The 11,915-nt window shown below is 47.1% G+C and overlaps 1 protein-coding gene across 1 annotated transcript in view; it reads left to right on the forward strand.

The window, feature by feature from the left end:
• The window catches only part of grin2da (glutamate receptor, ionotropic, N-methyl D-aspartate 2D, a), a 58,237-nt gene extending 47,267 nt beyond the window's left edge, over window positions 1–10,970 (forward strand). Inside the window, exons 12-15 of the mRNA XM_029731079.1 lie at window positions 4,008–4,168; window positions 4,659–4,846; window positions 7,347–7,579; window positions 7,932–10,970. Coding sequence (XP_029586939.1) covers window positions 4,008–4,168; window positions 4,659–4,846; window positions 7,347–7,579; window positions 7,932–10,970 — 3,621 coding nt within the window. The remainder of the gene's footprint in view (window positions 1–4,007; window positions 4,169–4,658; window positions 4,847–7,346; window positions 7,580–7,931) is intronic.
• Window positions 10,971–11,915: the final 945 nt, after the last annotated feature.

Here is an 11,915-nt window from a genome sequence, read left to right on the forward strand (position 1 = left end):
ACTCAAGTGTTTCCTTTATTTTGGCAGTCACCTGTATGCCTACAGTCGGGGATGCTGCAATTTGGCCAGCATGCGTGCCAAATATACAGCTTGTTGCGTTGTGGCCATAGACATAGACATAGAAAGGTTTTATAACTTCTTACCCTGGCAATTTGACTGATAAACTCATGGGTACTCTAGCAATGGATGCCAGTCCAGACTTGAACTGCCATCTATGGATTATATTTCTATGGTTGTTTGCGGTTGTCAGTTTGCCTTTTGAAGATTTCAAAATACAATTGTGGGAGAAACGTACAGTTTGGAAAGCAAATACCTACTTCTGAAAAGTCTAATCTGTCAGTACAACTGATTGAAACACATTTTTCTCAACAACTCCCATTTTTTTGCGAACAGCAGCACTGTTTTTCAAAGTAGCTCATCATGAGATAGGCTATTGCCACGATGAGCGCATCGGCCATCACTATGAGTAGCCTATGGCTTCATCTATATCATTAGGTGAGACATTGACCCTCTCGAAATATTATTATGTAGCCTACTGTAGGCAATGGTATATACACTATATATACAAAAGTATGTGGACACCCCTTCAAATTAGTGGATTCAGCTACATCAGCCATACCTGTTGCTGACAGGTATATAAAATCATGCACACAACCATGCAATAGGCAGTAGAATGGCCTTACTGAAGAGCTCAGTGACTTTCAACGTGGCACCGTCACAGGATGCCGCCTTTCCAACAAGTCAGTTCGTCAAATTTCTGCCCTGCTAGAGCTGTCCCGGTCAACTGTAAGTGCTTTTATTGTGAAGTGGAAACTTCTAGGAGCAACAACGGCTCAGCCACGAAGAGGTAGGCCACACAAGCTCACAGAACGGGACTGCCGAGTGCTGAAGTGTGTAGCATTTAAAAATCGTCTGTCCTCGGTTGCAACACTCACCATCGAGTTCCAAACTGCCTCTGGAAGCAACTTCAGCACAATAACTGTTTGTCGGGAGCTTCATGAAATGGGTTTCTATGACCGAGCAGCCGCAGGTCAAGCCTAAGATCACCATGAGCAATGCCAAGCGTCGGCTGGATTGGTGTAAAGCTCACCACCACTGGACTCTGGAGCAGTGGAAACTCATTCTCAAGAGACGTGAATCACGCTTCACCATATGGCAGTACGACAGGACGAATCTGGATTTGCCGGATGCCAGGAGAATGCTATCTGCTCGAATGCATAGTACCAACTGTAAAGTTTGGTGGATGAGGAATAATGGTCTGGGGCTGTTTTTTTCATGGTTCGAGCTAGACCCCTTAGTTCCAGTGAAGGGAAATCTTAATGCTACAGTGTACAATGACATTCTAAACTATTCTGTGCTTCCAACTTTGTGGCAACAGTTTGGGGATGTCCCCTTCCTGTTTCAGCATGACAATGCCCCGTGTATAAAGCGAGGTCCATTCAGAAATGTTTTTTCGAGATCGGTGTGGAAGAACTTGACTGGCCTGCAGAGCCCTGACCTCAACCCCATTGAACACCTTTGGGATGAATTGGAACGCCGACTGTGAGCCAGGCTTAATCAGGCCCAACATCAGTGCCCAACCTCACAAATGCTGTTGTGGCTGAATGGAAGCAAATCCCTGCAGCATTGTTCCATCATCGAGTGGAAAGCCTTCCCAGAAGAGTGGAGGCTGTTAAAGCAGCAAACGGGGGGACCAACTCCATACTAATGCCCATGATTTTGGAATGAGATGTTTGATGAGCATCCACATACTTTTGGTCATGTAGTGTATACTGTACAGTTGAAGTCGGAAGTTTACATACACCTTAGCCAAATACATTTAAACTCAATTTTTCACAATTTCTAGTAAGAATTCCCTGTCTTAGGTCAGTTAGGATCACCACTTTATTTTAAGACTGTGAAATGTCAGAATAATATGATTTATTTCAGCTTTTATTTCTTTCATCACATCCCCAGTGGGTCAGAAGTTTACATACACTCAATAAATATTTGGTAGCAATGCCTTTAAATTGTTTAACTTCGTTCAAACATTTCAGATTGCCTTCCACAAGTTTCCCACAATAAGTTGGGTGAATTTTGGCCCATTCCTCCTGACAGAGCTGGTGTAACTGAGTCAGGTTTGTGGGCCTCCTTGCTCGCACACGTTTTTTCAGTTCTGCCCACAAATGTTCTATAGGATTGAGGTCAGGGCTTTGTGATGGCCACTCCAATACCTTGACTTTGTTATCCTTAAGCCATTTTGCCACAACTTTGGAAGTATGCTTGGGGTCATTGTCCATTTGGAAGACCCATTTGCAACCAAGCTTTAACTTCCTGACTGATGTCTTGAGATGTTGCTTCAATATATCCACATAACTTTCCTCCCCATGATGCCATCTATTTTGTGAAGTGCACCAATCCCTCCTGCAGCAATGCACCCCCACAGCTGCCACCCCCGTGCTTCACGGTTGGGATGGTGTTCTTCGGCTTGCAAGCCTCCCCCTTTTTCCTCCAAACATAACGATGGTCATTATGGCCAAACAGTTCTATTTGTGTTTCATCAGACCACAGGACATTTCTCCAAAAAGTACGATCTTTGTCCCCATGTGCAGATGCAAACCGTAGTCTGGCTTTTTTATGGCGGTTTTGGAGCAGTGGCTTCTTCCTTGCTGAGCGGCCTTTCAGGTTATGTCGTTATAGGACTATTTTTACTGTGGATATAGATACATTTGTACCTGTTTCCTCCAGCATCTTCACAAGGTCCTTTGCTGTTGTTCTGGGATTGATTTGCACTTTTCGCACCAAAGTACGTTCATCTCCAGGAGACAGAACGCGTCTCCTTCCTGAGCGGTATGACGGCTGCGTGGTCCCATGGTGTTTATACGTGCGTACTATTGTTTGTACAGATGAACGGGGTACCTTCAGGCGTTTGGAAATTGCTCCCAAGAATGAACCAGACTTGTGGAGGTCTACACATTTTTTTCTGAAGTCTTGGCTGATTTCTTTTGATTTTTCCATGATGTCAAGCAAAGAGGCACTGAGTTTGAAGGTAGGCCTTGAAATACATCCACAGGTACACCTCCAATTGACTGAAATGATGTCAATTAGCCTATTAGAAGCTTCTAAAGCCATGACATCATTTTCTGGAATTTTCCAAGCTGTTTAAAGGCACAGTCATTTTAGTTTATGTAAACTTCTGACCCACTGGAATTGTGATACAGTGAATTCTAAGTGAAATAATCTGTCTGTAAACAATTGTTGGAAAAATTACTTTTGTCATGCACAAAGTAGATGTCCTAACCGACTTGCCAAAACTATAGTTTGTTACCCATACATTTGTGTGTGTGGTTGAAAAACAAGTTTTAATGACTCCAACCTAAGTGTATGTAAACTTCCGACTTCAACTGTATATATATTTCCTCATAACATTGTACAATCTGTGTGTCGCTTCATTGGCCTGGGCTATTGATTGTTTGAATTCAAGACCAGATTGTCCTCAGTTTGTCAGTCAGAGTAGCCATTTATTTTGATCATTTGTCATTGATCATTTGATTATTAAAAAATATCCATCTAATGTCTTATGTCATGACAATTTATGCATTGATCCATCCCTACTGTTCATCCCTCTCACTTCTCTCCCTTTCTAAAGATTTTTGTAATAAAAATGCAAGGAGAGCAGAATTCTGTTCTCTTTGGGGGAGAAGAAGAAAATGTTTTTAAATGAGATCTAAGGAAGTTTGGTGGACACTGGGCAGCACCATGAGATGCAGCCAAAAATCACAAGAACATCTCAAAAGATAAATGCTCAACTTGTTGAGTTGGTGTTGGAGATTTGTGCAGCAATCTTTTCGAATGTTCTTGCATTTTGGCAGTTCTTTGATTTTTGACATGTTGCTCTATGTATTGTCCACCTGTCCAACTTCCTTAGATCACTATGCATGCATTATTTACGTTGTAATGTACTCTTGTCACTCAACTCTTACCCTGAATCCCCACATCAACATCTAGTTCCTCCTCTATCCCCCCAGTTCCAGCAGCCTACTGAGCAGTACCCCCCACTCCGATTTGGCACCGTCCCCAACGGCAGCACCGAGGAGAACATCCGCAGCAACTACGCCAACATGCACAACTTCATGATCCGCAACAACCAGAAGGGCGTGGAGGAGGCCATCGACAACCTCAAGACTGGGTCAGTTTGTGTGTTTCTGAAGATGACATCCATTTCATTTCATTCAACCAGGACCATGTTCATTAGGCACCAAACGGAAGAAAACAGCCTGAAACATGGAGGAACTACCTAGACTTGTCCAATAAGAAACGTATATTTTCGTTTTCCGTTGCAAAACATTTTTTTTTTAATGTTTTCTGTTGTGTGCCCTAAAGAACATGACCCAGCATAGCAGCCTCTTAGCAACAGTTATCTCCCCATGCAGTCTTGTATGAATTATGCTTACATTAGATAAAACACACACACACATCATGCTGGAAGCATTAGAGTAGATGTAACAAATTGTGCGCCTCATGCAGAGGAGAGACACTTCCCCAAGACGACTTGACCACCAGAAGCTTATTCCTCACCCGGACTTGACGTACCGTGTTATTAAACCTCACATTCTCACTTATCATCTCACCCTCATCCCCTCTTCTCTTTCTCCCCTCCCTCCCTCCCTCCCCGTCAGTAAACTAGATGCCTTCATCTATGATGCGGCTGTGCTAAATTACATGGCGAGGAAAGACGAGGGCTGTAAGGTGATGACCATTGGCTCGGGCAAGGTGTTCGCCACCACGGGCTACGGCATCGCCCTGCATAAGAACACCCGCTGGAAACGCCCCGTGGACTTGGCCCTCCTGCAGCTGGTGGGAGACGGTGAGGAGAGAGAAAGGAGTGGGGGAGAGAGGGGTTGGGGACAGGCAGGAGAAGTTGATAAATGTGCTGGCTTGTTAGTGGCATGCTGGCAGCATCAATCTGTCTCTGCTTTTAGTGGTGGATTGAAGTGAGGAGAAAAAAACACTTTCTGCTTCTGCTACATTCTGCTTAATTCAGTTGAATGCTTTTCACATTCATGGTTTTTGCAGTTTGTCTTGCATACTGTATATTGTACAGTAGACCTACATACTACAGGTAACTGCCAAATTAGAGTAAACACAAACAAAAAGTGTCTTAATCGGGCGTTGGGTCACCTTGAGCCAGAACAGCTTCAATGCACCTTGGTATAGATTCTACAAGTGTCTGGAATTCTATTGGAGGGATGCGACACCATTCTTCCATGAGAAATTCCATAATTTGGTGTTTTGTTGATGGTGGTGGAAAATGTCTCAGGCGCCGCTCCAGAATCTCCAATAAGTGTAGTCTGAGACGGGTATGGCATATGGTTTACATCGTTTTCATGCTCAACAAACCATTCATTGACCACTTGTGCCCTGTGGATGGGGGCATTGTCATCCTATGGGGGCATAATCATGGTTGCCAAAATATTGGCAAAAAAGAATGGTCTGCCCAGCATTTGTATGCATGACCCTAAGCATGATGGGATGTTAATTGCTTAATTAACTCAGGAACCACACCTGTGTGGAAGCATTTGCTTTCAATAGACTTTGTATCCCTCATTTACTCAAGTGTTTCCATTATTTTGGCAGTTACCTGTATGTTTTAGAGTAGTCCTACATACGCTGTCTTTGCAGGAGGCCTGCCATACTGCAAGACAGTAAATTCATGTTGAATGTTGGATTTATTAGGGTTGATTGTGACCCAGATTAACCCTTAACACGGACTTCAATGGTGATTCTCTATTTAACATGCCATTTAGTCCATGAGTACTTTAGGCTTAATCTGGGTCTGTGCAATCACCCCCCCCCCCCCCCCCCCCCCAGAATGTTTCACAAATCCTTACATCATAAAAGGTCTTAAAGATTCCATATATGTATTCTCAAGTACTGTATCATACTTTGCATTGCTAATGTTTTTTTCTTTGTAATACATCTTTTTTTCTTTCTTTTTTTTACTGTCACTCATTTGTTCTGGTCCTGTGATTAGAAGGTGGTGTTATTCCTTCGGCTTGTGCTGAGGATGTCGCAGCTCTGTCAGCTCTGTCTCAGCTCTACGTGAAGCCCTGAGTTTGGTCACGATTAAGGGTTGAATGTGAAAGAGAGCGGGGGGGGGGGGTGCTTATTGAAATATGATGAATAAGATTAGGAGTCTGTCACCGTTTATGATCATGCAAATTAGCATCCATTGTTTAAAAAAAAGCAACACAATTGGCAGTGAGGTATAGTGACTTCCGTGGTCTAGCACTCGTACCTGACTTTTTCCACTGACTTTGCTGATAGATACTTTAATTGAGGAAAAAATGTACTTACTATGACTGTGGTTGTCCCACCTAGCTATTTTAAGATTAATGCAATGACTGTAAATCACTCTGGATAAGAGTATCTGCTAAATGACTAAAATGTCAATGTAAAAAATGGAATCAGAGAGACCACTTTAACTCCTGACTGTGAATTCTTAGCTACACATTCTTGGAAGAATATTTTTGTTAGGTAGATTCCCTTTTATTTTGTTTTATTGGAGTGGATGGTTAATTCATGTTTTTCTGATCCATGTAGTTTGGGCTTTACAATGGGATTTCCAACACAGGGCAGTTAACCTAAGGTTAATATAGTTGAGTGTTTCACTGTTTTAACTCTAACGACCAGGGATTTTAAAACACACCTTAAGTAGCTGCTCTTACAATGCAGGGCGCTTTAGACGTGGCTGTCATTTCAATACATGTTGTCTGCTCTCCGCTGAGCACAAACTCTGGGTTTTCCTCCATTTCTCCTTTACAGTGTAACAGTTGTTTTTGACATATGGAACTAATGGTCTGTGTTGGGAGTCCTATTAGTCTCTGCTACCTTTCATCTGTCCAGGTCACTCTTAACACGGGAGATTCTGTATCCAGGCCATTTCCAACTTCCATCAAAGCTATGCAGCTTCTCTCTCTCTCCCCCTTTCCTCCGCTTTCCCCCTCTCTCTTACACACACACACACACACACACACACACACACACACACACACACACACACACACACACACACACACACACACACACACACACACACACACACACACACACACACACACACAGGCTTACTCTCTCACATTCCCCGCCCACACACACTATTTTCTCAATTTTCAGCTTTCTTTTTGCCATCATACAACAGCTCTGAGCCAGACACACTTTCACCCCTCTTCCTCCTGACCTCTCAACTATTACCTTCCTAGCTTCCCCCTTAAGGTATAAAACAATGCCTGTCCCATAACAATGGCAGATAATCCCTCCTTGTAGTTTTTTTATTTCTCTCCCATCTCCTCTTCTCCCACCGTCAGATGAGATCGACATGCTCGAGCGCCTGTGGCTCTCGGGGATCTGTCACAACGACAAGATTGAGGTGATGAGCTCCAAGTTGGACATTGACAACATGGCGGGGGTCTTCTACATGCTGCTGGTGGCCATGGGGCTCAGTCTGCTGGTTTTCGCCTGGGAGCACCTGGTGTACTGGAAGATCAGGCACTGCCTGGGCCGCTCCGGTGGCATGGACTTCCTATTGGCCATCAGCAGGGTGAGTTACTGACTGAGTTATAGTGGTGGTAGTGATGCCCCCTGGTGGTGGTAGTGGTGGTGGTGGTAGTGATGCCCCCTGGTGGTGGTAGTGGTGGTGGTGGTAGTGATGCCCCCTGGTGGTGGTGAAAGGGAAAAGGCTTGGTGCATCAACACATCACAGGCTATGTCTAGGCAGTACTGTTCAAAAGGTAGGTCCTTGTACCTCGTTTTAAAAGTGACCCTAGTTTTCTCCAAGATTTCAGATGACATTGTGTTTTCTTACTGCAGTATCAATATTCTCATCTAGGGATACTAGGATGTGGAGTTTGCTAGCTGTATCCTAACTAGCTTCCCCTTCTATGTCTACACAGGGTATGTACAGTTGCTGCAGGTTTGAAGATGAAACCGTCTCTGGAGGCCTCAGAAACACACTTCCCCTATATCAGAGTGTTCCCACAATGCCACCTCCACCCCAATCCCACATCTCAGCGGCTGTAACCTGTAACACTACTCTTTCCATGGTGCAGCAGCAGCAGAGGCATCATCACCAGCAGCAACAGCAGCATGAGCAGCAGCAGCAGCAACAGCAAGCATACAGCATGCTTCCTGCTGGATCTCCTCCAACTACTGGGCACTCTGCAATGGCCCTTGGGCCATCAAACAGTCCCCTTTTGGAGGGTCCTATGCCGTGCTCCACTTTTCTGCCTCGCCATGATCGCAGATTGGCTGTGGTAGACCGCTGGAACCGTCCCAAGCCCAGCACGGACAAGCCGATTGGTGGCAGCGGTGTGATCCCAGACATGGCACAGTTTCAAAAGGGCTTGCCCCCTCATTGGGCTGGGGGAGCCAGTGGAGGGGACGGGAGTCTGGATGAATACAAGCGATACTATGGCCCGATCGATCCAGAGGGCTTAGGGGCAAATGCTGACCCACAAACAGGTGGCTCTCAAACCCCCAAAACGAACCAGAGGGGGACAAAGTCCTCAGGAATGCCTAGGCTACCTTCTAAAGGACCGCCCCCTGGGCACTTAATGTCCAAGCCCCCTCTACCGCTCCCCTCATCCCCACATCCACCGCCATTTTGGAGAAGAGGCAGCCTCCCGAAAAGAAAGGGCTCCGGGGGTCCTCTGTATGAGAACATCCTCCCCTTGGGGAGAAGAGGGGGAGGGAGGTACGGAGCAAGGGATGGAGGTGGCAGGCGAGGCCGTCGCCCTCCCCCACTCCCATTGCCTGTCCCTGTCTCGTCCCCTGTCCTCACTACCCCTACCACTCCCTCTCACTCCGCCCTCTACACCTCCAGCTCCTGCTCCTCCACCTCATCAAGTTCATCCTCGTCCTCATCCTCCGTCTCCCTCTCACGCTCCAACTCACCCTCATCCTCCACCATCACATACACATCGTCCCAGAGTTTTAAGTACAGGGCTGGCAGTAGGGATGTCGAGGACGTTTATGACTCTGATGAGCTGACAGAGGAGTCTAGCCTCCTGCTAGGACGGAGAAAGGGCAAATCCCGACGCATGTCCTCTCGCTCACTGCCTTGCAGTCCACCCCCTCCGCCTGTACCACCCCGCAAGCCTCGTCTACAGTATGAGAGAGAGAGGGCTGGGAGCCAGCTAGCCCAGCTGCAGGAGTGGTGGACCTCCTGGGGCGAGAGAGAAAGACGTAGAGGAACAGGAACCAGGGCCGAGGGGAAGGATGAGAAACGGCATCACAAAGAGAGTGAAAGGGAGAGAAAGAGGAGGAAGAAAGGCCGGAAGAAAAAAAAGAGAGAGGAGAAGGAGAGAGAGCGGGAGCGCAAGCGGCATAAAGTGAAGAAGAAGAGGAAGAAAGAGGAGAAGGTGAAGAGAAGAGATCGGGGCAAGCGCTCAGAGCACGAGGAGGGGGGTGGTGAGCAGAGAGGGCAGCTCAAAGCGATAACGCAAGAGGCCTACTCCTCCTACCCGGCTCTGAGGCGTGACTCTATGAGGAAGAAGAGTGAAGGTTCTATCAGAAGTTACGGATGGGATATTCCAAGGGATGAAGAGAGGAGAGATAGCGAGGACAAGGAAAGAGATGATGGAGAGGACACTAGAGGCAAGGAAAGGCACAGAAGTCCTTATTCTCGCCACAGGCATGCAGGTAGGCCTTCCAGTTCCAGCAAGCAGTACCAGAGCCCCAGAAAACCCACAACCGCTGTCAAATTCTGGGGAGCGGGAAACCCTTCGTCAGAGATTCCTTCATCTGCATTTCTACCACTGATCCCTCTCTCGTCCAGGCGCAGGAGTAAGGGCTCAGATAGAGAGGCCCTAGGGAAAGAAGGGGAGACGCGCCCCCTGTTGGGCAGGAACGAGAGAGTGGAGGTTCACTCCAAAGAAGGTCTGTCGTTTCATGAGTGGGATTCCGAAGATGAGGATGAAGATTCCGAGGAGGAAAGGAGAAAAGTGGAGCAAGAGAAGAGACACGAGAGAAGACGAAGGACCGCATCAGAGTCCGAAAGGGAAAGCGATAAGATGGTGGGTATCTACTCAGACAACGACGGCTCCTCGGGAGAATTTGGAAAGTTCGAAAGGTACTGGGAGGGTCATGAGGGTAGAGCGGTTGGGGGAATAGGAGGGGGAGGTTGGTTTTTTGGCACTTATCCCGCCAGAGAAAAAGCCGGCAGCATAAACAGTAGGGATGGCTCGTTATTGGGCCGTGGGGAGGGATGGGGCGGAGCAGGGGGAGTAGGGGAAGGTGGCTGGGGATCAGGGAGGATAGGTGGTACACAGTGGCCTCCACCTCCATTGACACCACCAGCTCCTCGAAGATACTGGTCCGTGGACAAGCTTCCTGTGAAGGAGGAGAAGAAAGAGAAACGGAAAGACAAGGACAAAGGGCGGGGTGATGTGGCTTGCAACTGCCAATCTGCCCTCGAACATCAACACGCTCACTCTAAATTGCCCAAGGTGAGCTCTCCTAGCCAGGAGGAACTATTTCTACACTGTCAAAGCTTTGTGACTAACGCCAATTCCAAACGGCATTCCTTCAAACCCGACCGGACAAAGAATCAACCCAAATCGGGAAGCCAGTCCAACCTCAGCATCCAGCGGACAGACCGCATTCGGCAGCCTTCTACATCGCAGGCCCTCATCCCCTCCCTCCCTCCACCAACACTCCCGGCCCTTCCTGCCCCTCCCTCCTCATCCCATCCCATCCACATCCCTCCTCCGAACTCCTCCTCTTCAGTCTCGTCTCCCTCTGTAGTATCCTCCACCCCAGGCGCCCCCCAGCCGTCTTCTATGGCTTCTGCTAGTGCCAAACTCCTGTACCAGAGACTGCGCTCAGTGCCCCAGCCCCAAAGGTTACAGTCACCTCACCTGCCCCTCAAGGCCAAGAGCCTCTGCTCACGGAGGGGGTCCGCACACTTCTCCAGTGTGGAGAGCGAGGTGTGAGGCGAATCACAGACACCTACCCGGGTAGGAAACACCGACCTATTCAGACAACCTTGGGTCATGACTGTTTGGCAACCGCAGTTTTGTAACTCGGCCCCCTGTAACTCTTGCACAACCCCCATTGTCCAGTCTGAGGGAGTGCACAGCAATGTCATGTTTACTGGGGCTCTCTTCATTCTGGTCAGAGTATCTGTAAGACTACATGTGTTGTTGGTAAACTGAAATTGGTGTCAGAAGTGGGATCTCCGAAATGGGGCCGTCCTCCTGACAGGCCGCGTCTTTGGGTCTCGAAGTGAAGTGGTTGTTATTGTTCAGTTATATTTGTTCATGAGGGCTCAGGTACTCGTTCATAGGCCTCCCTACCGAGGGCTCCAATGCAGGAACATTTGACTTACACCCCTAAAACATGAACCTCCCAATGTTCCTTTACCAAACGGTTTACACCTCACAGGCCTGTGAAGTCTGAGGGTCATAGTTGTGTACGTTCTATGTTTCACGTTTAGGGGGAATAGAATAGTAGCTAGCTCTCTCGGTTTTCCCCAGTCACCCTCTCAAACTCATATTTGATGTTCTGTGTCTGTGTTTTACCGTGTTTGTATTCTTGACAACAGGGTAAGTCGACTGTGACTGATCTTATACTGTGCCAAACTTCAGCGGAGCTTACATACAATGCTGTTTCATTGATACCACAGGTACTCCCCCATTCATGACCCTCGCGAGCAATACATTGCCTGCAGACCAACAGTTAATGCATTTTATATTTTAAAAGGTTATTTTACTATAGTGTTATTATAAACTAAGACAAATGTATTCATTTTGACAAAATGTAAGCACTGTGCTGTACTATACTGGGTACGAGCAAAATGTTTTCAACTACCTAACGTCATTGGCAGCCTTTCCCCCCCATAAGACAGAATGTAGCCTTGACCTAGTCTGCTGCAACTA

The sequence above is a fragment of the Salmo trutta genome, chromosome 34 (assembly GCF_901001165.1).
Source record: "Salmo trutta chromosome 34, fSalTru1.1, whole genome shotgun sequence".
NCBI lineage: Eukaryota > Metazoa > Chordata > Actinopteri > Salmoniformes > Salmonidae > Salmo > Salmo trutta.